The 19,281-nt window shown below is 46.5% G+C and overlaps 1 protein-coding gene across 4 annotated transcripts in view; it reads left to right on the forward strand.

Moving 5' to 3' along the window:
* Nucleotides 1–19,281, forward strand: part of fndc3a (fibronectin type III domain containing 3A) — a 74,813-nt gene that overhangs the window by 27,569 nt on the left and 27,963 nt on the right. For all 4 annotated transcript variants that reach the window (XM_060075356.1, XM_060075355.1, XM_060075358.1 and 1 more), the window contains 4 exons: nucleotides 15,171–15,247; nucleotides 15,732–15,978; nucleotides 16,465–16,779; nucleotides 18,562–18,620. In XM_060075356.1, the coding sequence (XP_059931339.1) occupies nucleotides 15,171–15,247; nucleotides 15,732–15,978; nucleotides 16,465–16,779; nucleotides 18,562–18,620 (698 nt within the window). The remainder of the gene's footprint in view (nucleotides 1–15,170; nucleotides 15,248–15,731; nucleotides 15,979–16,464; nucleotides 16,780–18,561; nucleotides 18,621–19,281) is intronic.

Below are 19,281 nucleotides of genomic sequence, written 5' to 3' on the forward strand. Positions count from 1 at the left end.
CTGACCCTTCTCAATCCCATCTCTACGGATTTCTAAGTCTAACCTCTCTTCCAACTCATCTCTACTGATCTCTGTCTGTTCTCTCTTCCAACTCATCTCTACTGATCTCTGTCTGTTCTCTCTTCCAACTCATCTCTACTGATCTCTGTCTGTTCTCTCTTCCAACTCATCTCTACTGATCTGTCTGTTCTCTCTTCCAACTCATCTCTACTGATCTCTGTCTGTTCTCTCTTCCAACTCATCTCTACTGATCTCTGTCTGTTCTCTCTTCCAACTCATCTCTACTGATCTCTGTCTGTTCTCTCGTCCAACTCATCTCTACTGATCTCTGTCTGTTCTCTCGTCCAACTCATCTCTACTGATCTCTGTCTGTTCTCTCTTCCAACTCATCTCTACCGATCTCTATCTCTAACTTCCCTTCTAACTCATCTCTAATGATCTATTTATCTGTGCGCATCCTTTTGTTCCATCTCATCTCTACCTAGTTATATCTCTACTAAACCTTCTCTAACATCTCATCTCTACCTATCACTATCTCTACTAACCCTTCTCTTTTAACTTATCTCTGCCTATCACTATCTATACTAACCCTTCTCTTCCAACTCATCTCAACCTATCACTATCTCTACTAACCTTTCTCTTCCAACTCATCTCTAGTACCAATCATTATCTCTACTAACCTTTCTCTTCCAACTCATCTCTAGTACCAATCATTATCTCTACTAACCCTTCTCTTCCAACTCATCTCTACCTATCTCTACCGACCCATACAGATAAAATATTAGAAAATATTAATCCCAGACAGGAAATTACGGAATGTCTACCTTTTAAAAAGGGTCTTAACGTTGTTAGACCCTCGTTATCTGTGGGAAGCAGACTAATAAACAAAAACGCGATTAAGGTACCATGTGTGTTGTCACTATGGAAACACGTTGAAGCCTGAACAGATGCGAATAAGCTGAATGTCCGTTCGCCCGCTAACATCCATGCAACTCCTGTGCAATGAAAATCTAGTCGTTAGATTAAATGCACTTGATTAACATTACCTTGCATAACATTAGCATTACCTACAGTACATTAGTAGGACGATCGCAAAAAAGACAAATGTATGTAAATATATACTGTATAATGTCTGTATTGGACCGATAGTCGGCCACTCTGGGTTTTGTGAGCAGTCCATAGCCATGTCTAAGACTGGGATTGTTAATTAGAATACATTGTGACGAGTATGTTTGTCTGTGCATCTCTGCAGAATTATTTTATGTGGTGAACAAAAAGAGAATCCAGGCAGCCGTGACGTTTGTTTTCAAAAAACAACATCATGCTCCTATTCATGTGCCATTCAGCCCTCTGCTCAGCAAACAATATGAATAATAAGCCGACATGATGAAGCCACCATGTCATTTAAACTTAGCAGACTTGGTTATTTATTTATTTAAATCATTTTCCTTTCTTTCCTTTTCTACACTTTATTTTTTATTTTTTTATATGATACTGGCAATATGTTGTCCTTTCCCTTAGATAGAGACAGACAATGTACCATCACTGGCCGGGGTTTTCTAGAAGCCATTTCGGTATTTCCGATACAGTCAATATGCGACTGGGTAATACTAGGAGGATTCTGGGTGGATTTAGGAGCAGGATAGTAGTTGGTGTTAGTTTGACTCCTACCAAAGGGTTCTGGATTTGAACCCGAATGTTCGCATCCGTTGCACTTGAGCAAGATGCTTAACTCCAACCAGCTCCTTAAGGACGTGTTTCTATGGATGAAAGTTTCCACTAAATATAAGTAAATACTGGCAGCTTCGTTCATTGAACCACCATCTGCTGGACAGACCAGTAATAAACGGCTGATAACCCCATAAGAACGTACCATTTACCGTTATCCTTCCATAGCATTGTCTTAATCCTGAGTATACATACACACACCTACACCCTATTGTGGTTCTGCTTTGGTTCCCCTGCCAATAAATCAGTTTGGTCTGTAGCACCGATACCATCTCCCACTGATATTCAGCCACCACCTATCCTGCGACATATCCAGCCTTCACCGGAAATGCAAGAAAAAGCCAACGCAAATCGGTTCATCTGCCATCTTTGGCGTTCGCTGCCGATAATGTGACTTGGCATGCGTCTGTCGCTATTTAATTTGACAGATGACTGAATAGGAGTCGTGTTTGCCGATATGTTATCATCACGAGGAATCTCTGTTTGCCATAATTACAGTGTTGATTGTGGGGTTTCGGCAGACGGCCCGTGTTTTTGACTAAGATGTGTTACACATGCTTATTTTTCCGGATGGCTATCGTTCCCTTTCTGCCCCGCGATTGTTCCTCAATTGGTGATTGCGCTGGCTTTTGTGACGGCCAACAATGAGCTTTGTGGATCCATAGCTCTCCAGGCTTTGTGAGCACCAGACAGCCACAGCAGCAGCAGGAGGTATCGCTGGCAGGCCTGTAATTGTAAATGATTATGATATTTATTGAAGTCGCCGCAGAAGGGTATCGATCTCCAGCCCAACTTGCTTTGTTAGTATTATGACTTGTATCATTGACATCCGGATCGATAGCCCCTGCAGTTCACTCCTTCACTTCATTTATTCATTTATTTTCACTCTCACTTTTATTTCCTCTCCACCCTGAGTGGCAGGTCATTTGATTTGAGTAAGGATGTCAAGGATATGAAAGTCTGCCTGCCGTCGGTGTGTTCGCTCTGTCCATTGGGACTGGCGTAGTTGGCAGCCAGGTAAGCCGGCTAGGAAGCAGGCAGATGAACAGGCTAGTTAGCCGTCTAGGTAGCCTTTGTTTGGCTGCCAGCTTGAATGGCTAGAGAGCAGTTTAGTTAGCTGTGTGCTTTGCAGCCGGTTAACAGCAAGGTTATTAGTCTAGTTCCAATTGTGGTTAGCGTTCAAGCGAAGCACTTGCTAGAATCCCATTTGCCAATGATCAATTGTTAAATACCTAGCAGCCTAGAAGGTTGCCAATTCTATACTTATGGAGCCTGTGAAGGATTGTAGTCATTCTAGCGTAGCTAGCAGTGCATATAATAGCCTAGTAATAGATACCAGCCTAAATAGTACCATTTTTTTTTTCTACTTTCCCTTTTCTTTATGTCCATGTTGCAAAGGCTGTATATCGCGCACCAATCCTCATGCCCTCAGGTTAATACCTTTGTCTCTTTTGTCACTACGTCTCTGTGATCTAGCTGGGTGGAGGCTTTGACGTAGCGCGTGCGTGGTCTGTGACACAACACTGTGATTAGCCTTTGGTTATGGAGGAGGCTCAGGTCAGTGCCCCGGGCAACACCGCCATCCCCACCCAGGCGTCCGAGCAGCGTCCTCGTCACAAGGCTTTGGATGCAGAATATATGGGCGATAATAATGGACGGCATTACGATTGTTGCATTGGAGGAGGCCGGCCTGTGCCACCCCAAGCCCCTGCTTTGGCACTCCCCTGCTGGGGAGAGGGTTTATTGTGGTGATACTGGTATCGGGCGCTAGCCATGACGCCCCTGAACCATGAGTCCCTTCCTCCCGAGAACACGTGCACAGCCTCCTCTCGAAGGAAGACAAAGGGCCTGCCGTGCGTGGCTGTTAACTCTCCTGTCAAAGGCTGCTCTCATCCGTCTGTGACGTGAATGGAGAGATGACTCATCGTGGTGCAAAGAGAGGATGTGTGTGTGTGTGTGTGTGTGTGTGTGTGTGTGTGTGTGTGTGTGTGTGTGTGTGTGTGTGTGTGTGTGTGTGTGTGTGTGTGTGTGTGTGTGTGTGTGTGTGTGTGTGTGTGTGTGTGTGTGTGCGCTCTTTGAGGGTCGGCTAGGTGTCTGCTACGCGTGCTTCACTGTGCGTGCGCCGTGACGCTGTGCGTGCCGTGCACGTTAACCCTTAACCCCGGAATGTGTCAAGGAGACACAAGCTGAAGGAGCTGGCCAATCAGGATAAACCCGCTCACCCCTCCCCGACACTCCAGCTTCCCCTACCCCAGACCTATTTGTCTGTTTAGTCATGTATTTTTAGCATCTTGGTGTGCGTAATTGCTACGTGTTAGCGCATGACATCCTGCCCTAATAGGAAGCCACTCTTTAAAAGAAATCGGCGGAAGAAAAAAAAAACACATTAGCCTTGGTAATAACCGGCTTGGGGGGCAGGGGCGGCGAGCATCAAGTGGGGGAGGCCAATTAGTGTGTTCATTAAGCACTTAGCACGCCCCCCCTCCATGTCGCCCACGCCTAAAGAGGGGAGGTCCTAACGCTCGCGGCCACCGTGCCCCCACTCGCAGCCTTCTGTCGTCCTCCATTTTTAATCCCCGGAGGGTTGGTCACGGTGAGTGATGACCTGTGAGATGGGTTCAGGGAAGTGTGTTGGACGGGCTCAGCATCAGGACAGTTGAGCTGGTTTAAGCCAGTCCTTTATCTGGCTCCGTCCCTCGTCCGCGTCACTCCGGATGATTCTGCCTCCCCTTGGTAGTCAGGGTGTGCCGTGGAGCTCCTCCAGAGATAGGGTCCCTCTCTCTGCCGACGCCATGACGGGCCCCCCATGTCATGCTGACATGGCCCTGAAGAGCCAGGAGTGTGTGTGTGTGGGGGGGGGGTTTGGCCTCTGTCCGGCCTCTGTCCGTTTGAGGCAACGGCAAACCTCTTATGTGTAGATTCTCTTTGCAAGATGGTGGTTGTTGTCTTTCTGTGCTCTCTCTCTCTGGTTGAAATCTCTATTGAACCGGCATTTGGACCACTCCAAACCTTCTCTTTTGTCCTGGACGTCATGGAAACGGAAAGGGACTAGGTAGCTGAATAGCTCTAAAGAATTTGGCGGGGTCTCTAACATGACCACAAGGTTGAAAGCTACTTCTCAATAAGAAAAGCTCCATCGTCCAAGTTTTACCTCGCCTCACAGTGTGAGGTTTTAACTATTTCAAGCATGGTAATCATTTTAAATTATGCAATAATCTACTTTTTCTTTTGTGTTGATACAATGCTGGTGAGCAGACCATTGTGATCGTCAGAGTGCTTGTGCTGGACACAGCCACTCAAAAAACCCTTCCGATACACCCACGCACATACCAGGGTCGGGAGCTATGCTCAGAGGCACACCAACCCTTTTAATCAGGAGTCGAGGGTTTGAACCGGCAACCTTGCACCTGCCAGACGTTCTGCCCTCTGCCATGGTGGCTGAGAAAGAATCGGAGAGATTGATTTTGACAGCGATTTTTATTGTAAGCCTGGAGTCTGGCCCATAGAGAAGAGAACATTGTTGCTCCGTTATACAGCCCCAGATTCAACCTCCTTTCCCAATATTCCCTTTTTAAATGTACCTCACTAAGATAAGTGACGGCAAAATGGAAGCATAATAAAAAGCAGCAGGATTTTTTATCAATACCAAAAGTAATATTGAGGGTTTAAATATTGTTGAGCACCACAAGCTGCTCTCAGCTTTCTTTACAGAAAGAACTTTAGAAAAAAAAACATACTAATCTTTCAGTATCTGTGACTTAAGACACACAAAGTCTCTAAAAATAACTTATTTCATTTAAGCTTTTTTTGAGGACCCTAAATCTTGCATGCACGCATGAACACGTGCACACATGCACGCACGCACAGAGATGTAGATGTTGAATAATGGGAGCTTCTCAATTAACCACTAAATGCTGGACAGGCCAGTGATTTACGTCTAATAAATCGGTATGAGTGTGTTTTGCCCTCTCTGGGTCACATCACTTTGCCTCTATGCAATAAGCTGGCACTGGCTGAAGATGAAAGCATAAAGACCTCTGCTGGTTAAGCCGTTGCTCTCGGAAACCACACACTGGTGTACATGGTCCTCAATGAGCAGATGCAGCCTTGGTTTGCGTACGTCAGTTTCAGTTTTCTTTGATTCTGAAAACTACACACAGGAAGAATGGTCTTCTTCTTTCTAGAATGACGCCGACATGTTTTTTTTCTTTGGGGTGTGGTTGTGTGGTTGTGTGTGTCATCTGTGGGTGTCTAATGCTTGTGTGTGTGTATGTGCGTGTCTAATGCGTGTGTGGATGTGAGTGTCTAATGCATGTGTGGGTTTTCCAAGCAGCCTTGCCGGAAAGCCCTGCAGATTTGATGAAAAAATTAAAAGTCCACTGTTTACTTAGTTCCCAACCCGTAACATGCAGCTCCTGTTGTTTCCTTGCACCGTTGTTTACAGAACAGCGTCCTACGTCAGCCTCTGCTAATTCACACACACACGCACGCATCCTTAAAAAGATGTTTAAAAACACACTCACAAAAACACACATCTCTGGCTGGGTAGTTTCTGGAAAAACTACCCACAGAAAGCTCACCAAAATAATTCCACACAGTCGGGGTATATTTTTTTGTGAATCTTCCATTCTTCGTCTGCAGAAGTTTTGTTCTATTACCCCCCCTCCCACTCAGTGTCTTGCTGCTTACGAAACCCTATGCGAGCCATCGTTTTCGTCACTGCGAGCGGAACCCATTCATGCCTCTGTAATCTGGTAATGAAACCTTAGTCATTGCAAATTACTACCCCGGAGAGAGCTGGCCGAGCTTTTCCTCACCGCAGGACGGATCAAGGAATCATGCTATTGGCGTCCTGCATTACGAAGAAAAACCAAACCCCCTTCCTACTCCACGCCAACTGTCAGCACCACAGCTTGGTTGAATAAGGATGTTTTGTTTTAAGTGTTTTAAGTGTGTGTGTGTGTGTGTGTGTGTGTGTGTGTGTGTGTGTGTGTGTGTGTGTGTGTGTGTGTGTGTGTGTGTGTGTGTGTGTGTGTGTGTGTGTGTGTGTGTGTGTGTGTTCGTTCGTTCGTTCACCTGCCCGGGCGGTCATTGCCAAGGATCCTGGCCTAGCCGCGATGTAATGATTAACCTCTGTCAGCTCCTCCGCCTGTCTATTCTCCCCCTCTTCTCTCTGCCTTTGTGGATGGGGACACTTTATCAACGCTAATTAATAATCCAGGCATCTGCTTCTGCTCTGGCTCAGGGTTTAATGGGGCCAACCTGGCCACCGGCAGCCAGCCACGCACCACCCCCACCCCCTTCTACAGCTAGACCACCCTGCAAACATCCGTCCCCTACACCCCTCTTAAGCTCTGCTTCTTGGTACTTAAGTCGTTAAACCTAAACCTGCTGATAAGGCATCGTTTTTTTTTTATATCTGGATAATTATAGAAACATATTTTTTTTACTATCGTTTTAGGGCCTGTGGACTTGGTTCTAATTCTATGGGACTGGTTCACTAACGCTTTCCACCCCGTCTGCTATTCACCGCCTCATCTCATCCTCTTACATTAATGTTAACATAAATGCAACAGTCTATTTACGTGAGCTACATGATTATGTATATACCTTGATTGCTGTAAACACGTTATGCATGTGTTGCGATATATATATATATAGTTTTCTAATATAGACGATACAGATGGATGGAATGGTATGGTGATGTGATGCTGGGAGTCGGCTGCACTGTTTTTCAATTTAATGGGATGATGTGGTCCCATGGTTAAATTGTTCTGGTTTCCTCTGCTCATTACTGATGAGATAATCCCATGTTCTGATCCCATTAAGATTCCCGTCCCACAAGCGCCTGGTGACGTCACTTGCTCGGTCGTCATGCTGCCCTGCATTATTGAATTCATAATGGTGGAATTATCATACGTAATTATAGTGGCAGTGCATTCATTGTTTTTCTTCCCAGCCCAAGCTTGGCATAGGAAAAGACTCGCCTTTCAAAAGGAGGGCGATGTATTTTTTTAGCTAAGAGAATACGCAGGGCACTCATGATACAACACTATGATTTTTTTTGCATGCGATAGAATATGTATATGTACCGTAAATGTTGTGATTCTGTACAAATGGTGATACAATATTTCGATTTTATTATTTTCAATCTTTTGTGTGGTTTGATGCTGGAGTTTGGGTTTAAATTTGAACGTAACCGAATGGAATGAAGTTGATGCGAATACAATAGCTGAACACAATACAGCAGCCTCTTTAGGGCGGCGGCTCTAGGGTATCCTGGAGAATTAAATTGGTGCTTATGGCTTGCATTTCTTTTCTTCTCCTAGCTCTGGTATATTTTCGGATTGGGTCCTGCCTTAGCTTAGTGGGTATTGTCTGTTAAGTGTAGGGGAGATCAACTTTTAACTTCAGGTTGCTTTAGTCTTGGGTTGTTGTTTCTGTTCCAAGAAATACATAAAAATAAGTCACAGAGCTGTCTGGTTTGCTCTGGCCCACGCGATCGATACCTGCGATTAATCTGACCCTCACAGAACACGATTGGAATCTGTGGCAGCCGGGGGACGCATCAATCTGTCCATGCCAGGGCACACTTGCAGAGCAAAAAACAAAACATGGTGGTGTTGTGTTTTTTGCCAAGGGAGTCGGCAGTAAGCAAAGAAATGCTTAATAACATAAATGTTGTCACACCATTTATTGTCGAAGAGCCGAGATCAATATGTTTGGCCTGCCCACCTGTTCAGCCTTGGCCCCAATTTATATAACTCGTACACATATACGAGTATATATATGAGTAAATATTTCGTTGTACAACCTTGAATTTCGATTTTTGGAGTACATGTGCCATAAAGTTATGTCAGGAGTTGGATGCTGTTGATGCAAGTTCCAGGAACTGTATTTCACCCGGAGAGTGGCTAATGAATGATAGCGTCGGCTTCTTTGGCAACTGATGAGAAACCATTTTTTCACTTGCATTGTAAGATGGTTATGTCCAACAGATGGGTTCAGAATCGAAACAGGACTGCAGGACAGGATATGAAAGCTTATAACATACTTGTAAACCCAGCATCAGCGGAAGCTGCTGATGCATTTCTCCCGTTCCTCCTGGTCAGTCCGGGTTAAACCCTGAACCTGGTGCGCACTTCAAACCAACCGGTTTGTTCACAACATTACAGTACTGTAACATACTTTTGCTTGTTTCCAAGCTTGGAAAGCTCCTGGGAAAACAGATATAGTTGCGATTTGAGTTTCTGTCTAAAATCTGTTTAAGAACATCTATTGTTTATTTGTCAGTTAAATGCAAATGGCAGCAGCCCAATAGAAAAACGTCATTGTAAGAGTCAAATGATCGCCTTTTTTATCCCTCAATCTTGACTTGACTTTTTACTGTATTTTATTTAGGTGTGCCCCTACTTTTGTAGCCTGATCTCGCCAGACCAATTCGCAAATGAGTACAAGGCTGCAACCTTGCAGTTCATTATTGATTTCAAAGGGGCATTATCAACAGGCGCAGACCCAAATCCCCCTTGACGCAATTGGATAGACCTCCAACCAATCAGAGCAACAAATCATGTGACTAATCAGCGACAGCCATCTTGGTTGTGTATGAAAAGTGCTGCTCTGTTCAGTCATCGTATTAAACTGCTGCATAGAAAAGGTCTAGTTGTGATTGTGCCGATCCAGGTCAGATCTGCAGGACATCTGAGTGAACGGCAGAGGGGCTAGACGCACAATGCAACATTAGCTTGCAGATTAGTCTGGTTCCCAGGACTTTAGTGGCCTGTGGTCCTAAAAAATACAGAGCAAAGTGCTTGCATGGTTAAAAGTCCATAGATCCCGGTCATCCACCAACCCCCCCCCCCACCTTCTGGACCTTCTGTTGACTCTTCCCAGAAGGAGAGTGGTGTTGTTTGTGGCTATTCCTGTCAGGGAGGGGTCACCCGTACACACTGACCAACTGATGTTTGTTTTCCCCCTGGGGTCGGCTTCCTCTCGAGGATCGCCGTGGTAACTACGTCACTGTAACCAACGCTCCACTTGACACGGGGATGAGATGGGAATACAGAGGGGGTTGGAGGTAGGGGGAGCTGGGGGAGGGTCTGTGTTTTTTTTTTCTTTTATCTGATCTCTGTCATCACTTGTGCGTCATTCTGATGTAAAAGAGTGGGCTTGTCCCCGCTCTCCTCCACCCCGTCTACCTCTTTCTCTCCCTTTCCCCCTCACTCGCTCTCTTCCTCTTTCTCCCTCGCTCTCTAGCTTTTCTCTCTCGCTCTCTACCTTTCTCTCGCTCTCTACCTCTCTCGGTCTCTACCGCAACCTTTCTCTCTCTCTCTCTCTCTCGCTCTCTACCTTGTCCTCTTTCTCTCTCTCGCTCTCTCTTGCTCCCTACCGCTCTCTTGCTCTGTACCTCGCTCTCTACCTCTCGCTCTCCACCTCGACCTTTCGTAACTTCCGTCCATCTTCTCTCCTTGTCTCTCCTTGTCTCTCCGTCTGTCGGTCTGTTTCTCTCACTCTCGCTCACCTCGACCTTCTTAAACTCTACCCTTTTTTTATTCTGGTTCCTATTTAAAACGTCCTTCTCCTCTCCCGCACCTCACCCCCACCCAGAACCCTTCATATGAATGAACACAAAGCATCCATTCTGCGTCCCCATCAACCAGGGCGGCAAACATTCCTCCAAGGAGAGCAATACCGGGACGCCGTACAGCCTTCTCGAACAAAACACGTCTCAAGTCGTACGGCGTCTTCTGCTCTATTCTCGTCTGTTTGTGTAGTGTCTCGCCTCTAGCAGTTTACAAGGCGAGAACGCCGTGTTTGAAAAAGCAATACATGTCTGAAAGTGACCTTCTCTGCAGTCGTAGTAGGCCCAGGCGCGCCGTCGAATCACAACGTATTTACCGCTCCTACGCCAACGCTGGCTTACCGCTTTTAATGAGCCACACATCTGAGAGGGAGAGAGCGAGACAGGGCAAACCGGCAGTGTTTGGTGTACGATTCACACGTTGGAACATGCGTTCCGTTGAATAATGGGATGACCCCTGATTGGCGTCTGAGGCGGCTGTGCTGGGCTTCAATCTATCCAATCCAAGTGATACTCTGAGAGCAGTTACGAAACGGGACAAACCGTCTGAAGCCTTAACCTGTCGGCGTCCCTGAGCAAGAAATTCTGATCCCCTACCAACTCCTTAATGTCTTTGGAAATGATGTTTTGATAAAAAACATCAGCTTTGTATGTAAGCTCCGTTTCTACGTCATCTACTTATATAAATGTTAAAAGCTTAATGCTAAGCTAACTCTGTGAATTTGAAACAAAGGATGGTCGCTATGTTCAGTCACCTACCAGATATCTTGGTTCTAAACGATAGGTGGGTGGGGGGAACTGAATGCGGTAATGTGCATTCAGTTCAGTTGGTTCAATTAACATACCGTACATAGGTTATGATTCTGGATGATTTTTTTAGGTAGTGGCCATCCCCAAAATGCACCAGAATACAGGAAATCATATCTACCAAATTCAAAATTGTGTAGCTTCTCTCAGCTCACGTTTAGTTGAAGTGTGCAGTCATGTGGCCCTCCGATGGTTATGATGAAAAATGTGGCCCTCTTTATCATGAAAGTTGCCCATCCCTGATCTAAGGAGTCAACAGAAAACAGTTTGAACTCCCACTCACTGGTCAGTGTAATCTGAAATCAATGAACAGGGGCAGGTGAGGTGAGGTGAGGTGGGCGGGAGGGGGTGGGTTACGTTGGCGTATCGGTCTGTTGGCTCGCTCTCTCTCCGTTGCTTGGTCTCTTTCCCCCGCCCTCTTTTTTTATTCCCTTGTGCTTTCAGTCACTACTTGGTCTCTTAGTCTTTTGATGGTCTCTCTCCTACGCTCTGATGCTTTCTGAATGTAGATTCCTGTTCTCACTCGACCCGTGTTCTCAGGTCAACAAATGTACCCTGACTCCTAGAGAAGAAGTGTCTTGCCGTTAAGATTGGGGAGCATAAATATTTTGAATTGAAGATGATATATATTTGAGATGGTGTGATGTTTTCAAAGTGCAAAGTGAATCCAAAGATGAAACGATGCATGATCCAACCGAAAAAGGGACCAAAACATATGAAAATTACAAGGAAAATATAAATATCTTGAAAATCGAGTGGAAATGTATTCTGATTGAAATGGAAATGCGTGCGTCATTGCAGGGACCAGGGCGACTACCGTAGCAGTGGTAGAGCGATTGGATGGCCTTTGGCAAAGGAATCCTGTATACTAGGCCTATCTTGTTATGCGAAGCATTGCTCTGTGACTCAGCCTGTGATGCAATAGTCCTGGTCCTGGGCAGACTGACCTGGCGAGGTCACACCGTGTTCACCAGCCCTGAACACGACGACCACACGGACCGCCTTGGATCTTTTCAAAGCTCTGGGTCACTGTGGTCTAATGGTCACAGAAATACTCACTGAGTTTGGACCCTTAGCACAGTCTTTTCCGATTATTATTGTTTTAAAGTACCGTGACATTGACTCGCGTGCCGTGCTGCCGGTTGGAAATCACAGAATCCCCTGCAACCTTTTGGCTGGGAGCCAAACCCCCTAACCACTTGACCACTCACGTCGCACTGACCAGGCTGCAGTCTATTTATCCATTTCGCACCAAGATGACACTATATATTCAGTTCACGTCAGTATGAATGAGCATGGGACCTGCCACGGCTGGACTGGATGATGAAGAGGAGTCTGATGATAAAGTCACACTAGCCCCTCAAAATAGCTTTTCAACAGAATTAAATTGACTGGAGGCGATGGCTCTGTCAATCACTCAAACCTCATTTATGTTGCACATTTAATAAAACAGATGCAGCCAAATATGCTGAACAACAGAACGAGCTCTTGTGTTATGAATATGTTTAGAGATTGGAAAAAGGATGGTATCATAATAAGCATATCGTCAACACATTCTTTGGCCAAAACATTCAATAAATAGGTTTGTTCAAGTAACAATCAGTACCCCTCTTTAATATTTACAAACCAACCTCACCATGCAATACACAGCTTTGTTAATGACAACAAAAAGAACAATGTATTTCCTTGACCCTACTTCCCACCCATTATAGTCCTCTCCCTAGGAAGATTGCTTTTCCTATGAACCCCTTGGTCTATAGTAGGTGTTCACAACCCATGGCCCGTGACCTTTTAATTAGATCCGAGATTGCTCACAACCCCAGCTCAGAGTTACATCCCGACTTCGTCTCATCCCACTCATCACATGCCTGTAACGTCAATGTTGCGCTGACGTAGTGGATGGTCATTTGATTGTGGACATACCATCCAGTATCTAAGGCTTATCTAGTCAATACGCTTAGTCTAGTCAATGAGTCTTTTAACTTATAGTGCATTAATAAAGACACATCCGATACCAAAAGTAAAAATAGATGAATGGATCATTCTGAAACTAATCAACCTTCAGTCTGAGTCAACGTGGGCTGCAAGGCTCCCATGGTCGCCAGTATGATGTGTACCTAAGGCCGACCCCTTTCGGCCCAAAGGAAGGGGCTAGGAATTGGACGTGTAGCCTGAGAGGTAGAGCATTGTGTGGGGAGAGCAAGGCGGAGGCTGGGTGTTGGCCGCGGGCCACCACCGTCCCACAGGCCAGCCCCTTGTGTCTCAAACGGCCAAGCCGCCGGGGGGGCTCGACGGGACAGACCGGGTCAGTCTCTGAGCGTCTGTGTGCGTCTGTGTCTCTGTGTTGCCCACAACATGAACAGCCAGTCCTTTACAGTGCAACGACCGGGAGGCTAGTGTGAGTCGGGGGCTACTGCTGCTCTCTTCACGGTGCCATGTGGACATTGGCTCGGCCGAGCAGAGGGACGGAGAATGTGTGAATCTGTGAGCGTCTCGGCAACGGACGCTCTCTCTTTCTATCTCTTCTTGTGCTCACTCGGTTCTTATATTGCCCTCCCTTGTGCGGTCTCTTCCTCCCCATTATTCTCTAATCCTTTCGCCACTCTCCCCGTCGGTCTTTCTCCCTTTCCTTCACTCATCCCCCGCTCTCTTCTCCTCGATCCGTCCCTCTGGTTGTCTTATCGTCTCCTTCCCAGTCCTCTTCGTGTCTCACTCTCTCGCTCTCGTTCTGGCTCGGGTTCCCAGGCTTTCTGCTGAGCTGGCTCCTCGCCTCTCTGAGCCTTGGCTTCTCATTGGCCACCAGTACTCTGTTGTTGTGGTTTTCTCAGTTGTTCCTCAGCACTTTTCTCTAGTTCTCTCTCTATCCTGCGCGCACACTCTCTATCTCCACTCGTGCCAAGACTGTACGAGAGCAAATGCTGTCGTGGATTCAGCCAGTCGTTACTTAAAGGAGGACTGTCACGCACAGCCGGTTTCTAATATAAGAGAGTACTCTTGTGAAACAAGAGTCTGCGACATCAACTCTGTGTTCGCAAAAAAAGACTGAAAAGTTGGACCATTGACCATTTCTTTTAATCCGGTCCTACTTTTTCCAAATGGCGAGTGTGACATTACCCTTTAACCAAATGGAAGTAGAGTGTGGAGACTGTGTTCTTCCTCCTCCCTATTGCAAATAACACAGGTCCCAGTCACCTGAAATCCCCATGTCGTTTGTTATGGATTGTAGTTGTAAATGCACTATGGCCTTGTGTGACTTGGCAGTTCTGTTTAAGACCTTCACACTCCCCATGAATGCGGTTTGAGAGTTGTATTTGAAGAACCCTGAACAGGTGTGGATGGTTAGTCGTTAGTTGTAGGGTATTAAGTAGCGAATTAATAAAAAAAATCAACAGACAAGGAACTTCCAGGGTCAACAAAGTAGAAGTCCTATCAAGTGATTTGACTCAACTGGCTGCACTTACTAATAATTAGCACATTTAACCAACACTTAAGCTAATGTAGACCAATGCAGTTCAGGTAATATGATTTGCCTCCAGTGTTTGCTCATGATTCTTTCGTGTATGTGTTAGGGCTTTGACTTTTGCCCAAAAATCATATTCGAAGTTTGTTTGTTTATTAATATTAATATTAAAATATATCTGAATATTTATTAATAATCTTTTGACCATTAAATGCCTTCAGTAAGACCTGGATTGGGATTCGCGAGGTTTGTTTACCGCGTTGCTATGGTTACCGGTCTTGCGTGTTCAAACGGTTTATTAGGTTTCTAATAAATCGCTGTCTAATCAATACTTCATTCACTGCCTCTTCCGTGGTCATTACAATATTATGAATAGACTGTCGGGATCTCCGACGTCTCTCCCTCTTGGCCTGCCCATAACAGGTTTGAATATTAAGGGCTGCCTAATATTCGTTCGAATTTTGATTTATTTTTTGATATTTGAATAACGAAGTTCAGAGTCAAAGCCCTAGTATGTGTGCATATTTTGTATTCATCATGCATCATAGGTGTTTGGCAGTTGAAACAGTGTATTCTACTCTCTTCTGTTCTCAGGTCCCGCTCAGGTTCCCATGATGTCCCCTAATGGTTCAGTGCCTCCAATCTATGTGCCTCCTGGATATGTTTCACAGGTAAGTCCTAGTCATGGATGGGCCACCGGCTTCAGTAACCATACCTCCATGTTTTCATGGCTCCTATTATGCACATTACGGTCTCTGGACTATATAGAGAGGCAGATATTGTTCAAGTAATGAATTTCCCTTGGCCAGGGAATTGGTTTGCAGCCAGGTTCACATAGAGGTAGAGATTTGTCCGCAGATTATGTAAACCGATGTTAAACATCTTAAAAAGATTTTATTTTGCATATATTGATTTTACTGATATTCATGGGGACATGCGTTCCTGACTTTTGTCTGGCTGTTGATGGACTGCTTTCTAAATTTTGGCTGTTGGGACGACTATTGATTGACTTCTGTCTGACTTTTGGTCTGACTGTTACTGCTACTGTTAGCCTACTATTGGCTTACTGTTGACCAACTTTTGCTCCAACTGTTGACCGGCTGTTCATTTACCGTCTGTTTCCCCCCCCCCCCCCCCCCCTCTCGCCCCCACCAGATCATCGAGGAGAACGGGGTGCGTCGGGTTCTGGTGTTGCCCCAGCAACCAGAGTTTCACCCCGGGGGTCACTCTCCCCTGCACCACCCCCCGCCTCCGCCGCATGCCCACCTGCCTGCCTTTATCCCCCACCCCGCCATGATGCCCCCGCCGCCCTACCTCCACACGGGCATGGCCGGAGGAGTGGGGGACATGGGCTCCCAGTACATCTCCCAGTATCACCCCGCACACATCTACTCCGAGCAGGGTGAGTCCCGGGGAACACTGCAGGGGTGGGCCGTTAAGGAAAGGCAGGGAAGTGCGCCGGCGGTAGCTCAGGAGGAGGTACGGCGGGTCGACCGCTAACCGGAAGGTTGCTAACCCAATCCCCGGCTCCTCCTTAGTGCCGAGGCGTCCCCTGAGTAAGACGCCTGACCCCGTCTGCTCCTGACGAGCTGGCTGTCGCCCTGCATGGTTGACTCCGCCGTCGGTGTCAGTGAATGTGTGTGAATGCGTGGTTGTAGCTAAGTCGCTTTGGATGAAAGCGTCCCCTAAAATGTAAAATGGAGTGAGTTGAGGGCAGTATCTGAACAAGTAGCAGGGTAAACAGTGGGTATGTAAGGTGCACTTGTTTTGGGCTGCTCTGGGCCCAGCGTCTCAGTTCTTGACCTTATCTGTGACGTGTGTATGCTGACCTGGTTTGTGTTGTTTGGGTGCGTCTTCTCATGGTCCGCCCCTCCGTCTCCTCCCTCAGTCTCCACAGATTCCCACCCCCAACACGGGCGTCCACAGTTTGTCCACCGGGACGACCGGATGAGCAAAACCTACGAGCGCCTGCAGAAGAAGCTGAAGGAGCGACAGGGTGGAGGTGGAGGTGGGGGAGGAGGTGGTGGACCGTTGAAGGACAGCCCCCCGTCTTCTCCGCAGAAGAGCCGCGGCAGCACCCCCACCGCGGCTGATGTCCATAACGGAGTAGGGGGCAAGGGGCTGGAGTTTGACGCTGGGCTGGCCAGCGCCGGAGCTGGAGCCAACGGTCTGGGTGGGCGAGGCATGAACAACCAATCAGAAGGTACGTAATCAAAAATGTTAATGCTTTAATGGCCATATAAGGAGATGGATATACAGGACGTTTACGTGATTTAGGCCATGGGCAAGTTCTATTTAATGCCATCAATTAATTTAACATCAAGCAGGAGCAGTTGACCGTCAACGAACAATGTGTAGTAAATGCAGAATTTCAGTAATTTAGTGCACCCAAGTTATATACAAACCCACAACGGTGTAAAAAAATTACTTTTATCGGCAGCCAGTAAAGTGATATCGGAATAATATGCATTCAATAGTTTTGACGTCAGGTCGGAATTTGAACCCCATGTCCACAGCCTACCCTGTAGGCGTCCTTGTGCAAGATGCCCTCAACCCTACTTAGGCCCAATCCCATTTCTACCCCTTACCCTTCCCCCTTGTTTTGAAGGGGCAAGGCGAAGGGGAAGGGGTAAGGGTAAGGGGTAGAAATGGGATTGGGCCTTAGTCCTTAAAGGCTAATCAAATCTGTTTGCTTGTTTGCTTTATGTACGCTTTATGTACCAATAGTGCAAACACCAGACAGTTCAACGGACTGAGCTGGCACAATGCTCGAGTGTTGGGAAAGGGATAGTTTGTCCTGTGTTCCCCAAATAGCCAAGCACTAAAGTCAATAACCTCGGGGACAAAAGTGATCACAGAAGCAGATGAACAATGCTGTGGTCGGGCTGTCACCTCCGTTCCTCTGCAGGGCCAGTCTACCGACTGGCTGTTCAATCCCCAGCCGAAAGGTCCTCTGAGTAGTTTGCCTCTCGAGAACTACAGCTAGTTCTGTGAGCATCAGGGCAGTGGGGGACCGACCAGAATATCACTTTGCGGTATAACCAGCTGCATTGTGGAGGATGTTTATTCTCGGATATAGAAAACGTCACCTGAAAACTTCACTGGTGAAGAATAATACCCGCGGATACGTGCACATCGTTGTTTTTAAATAGGACCCATCCATACATTTATAGATGATGTGGAGCTATTTCCGCCAGAGACTCTTCATGACTCACGCGCATCAGGGTGAGCCGGGCTGCATCCGGCTATTATTAACGTGGCTGTAGGGGAGAGTCGCACGGAGCCAGAGCAAGATTCTGAAACAAATAACGCAGCCTCTCTCCCTTCCAATTTTCCTTACCTTTTTCAGAAGTGTTGCATTCATACACCTGCAGCTATGCTAATGCCAGAAATGAACCAGAAGCTGCTCTAAATCTCAGTTTGCATAAAGCCTTTCACGTACCAATAGCTGATGGATGACCAATGCTTTTCTAAAAAATGACACTGAAATAAGCTTATCTTTGGCATCTTAAGTCGTGCAAATAAGTGAAGGATGACAAAAGTGACTTGGATTCTCTTGTTATGGGGTTATGCAGTCTGAATAATTCATGCTGAAAAGAGGTTTGGTGAGGAGGTCAGAACAAAATGACGGTATTGCAGTGAAAAATTTACAAAGGCATACTTCGCCAAACTCTCGCTATGGTAATTCTTGCACCTGCCAACATTTCCGCTGATGACAGCAATGCCAACAATGTGTGGAAAAAAAACAAGAAACTGTCATTAATTTTAGCTTATTTCCGTCTCCAAGGAGACCCAATGGTCTTAACTAATCGAGTTCAGTAACCAAAACATAACCGCATTGAGTGTAGACAAGTTTGCGAAGAACTTCTTCAGTCTCGGACCGAATGAAATGTGATAATTTTGAAGTATTTTGCCCACTTTAGATTTGTGCTTGTTGCTGTCCCTGTGATATCAAACTAAAAAGTGCTGTTTGTGTTTCCTTTAGAACTGGAGCAAGAGGTCAAGGCCCTGCAGACTCTGTTGAGCACCATCAGCAAACCAGTGGTTTGTACCGTCCTATTTCTGGTTGTGTGAATGTTACTCTCTTCTCTCTCTACCTCTCTATCTCTACCTCTCTACCTCTCTACCTCTCTACCTCTCTCTCTCTCTACCTCTCTCTCCCTCTCTACCTCTCTACCTCTCTCTCTCTCTCTCTCTCTCTCACTAGTGCTCTTTCTGGCTTTTGGCCTCTCGCTTTCTCATGTGCACTGCACATCCTTTTTCTCTTGAAGGACAATATTATGAAAACAACACTTTTCTTGGGATTTGGGGTGTTGTTTTGGGTCTCTGGTGTTCCCACAAGCATACCAACTTTGAAAAAAGTCTGTACATGATTTTTGGAGTGAGATATGCATTTCTGAAAGTACCCCGCCTACACCTACCAAACGATCGAGTCAGTTTAGGTGCCCCCTCCTGCGTAGGAAGGGGGCACAGTTGAATATTACCTCCCACTTCCCCACTCCCCTCCAATCAGAGCATAGCTAAGATTTTGTGGACCAGCGGACGAGCAGCTCCGGCGGGGGGAGCTCGGCGGCAGCCCGGCAGCTCAGCTCCGGGAGTACAATCCCTTTCTCTGCCGGACTGCCGCCGAGCTCCCCCCGCCGGAGCTGCCGCCAAAGCTTCGGCGGCAGTCCGGAGGAGGAGACATGGAGGAGAAAGGGATTGC

This window comes from Gadus macrocephalus, chromosome 16 (assembly GCF_031168955.1).
Source record: "Gadus macrocephalus chromosome 16, ASM3116895v1".
Taxonomy (NCBI): domain Eukaryota; kingdom Metazoa; phylum Chordata; class Actinopteri; order Gadiformes; family Gadidae; genus Gadus; species Gadus macrocephalus.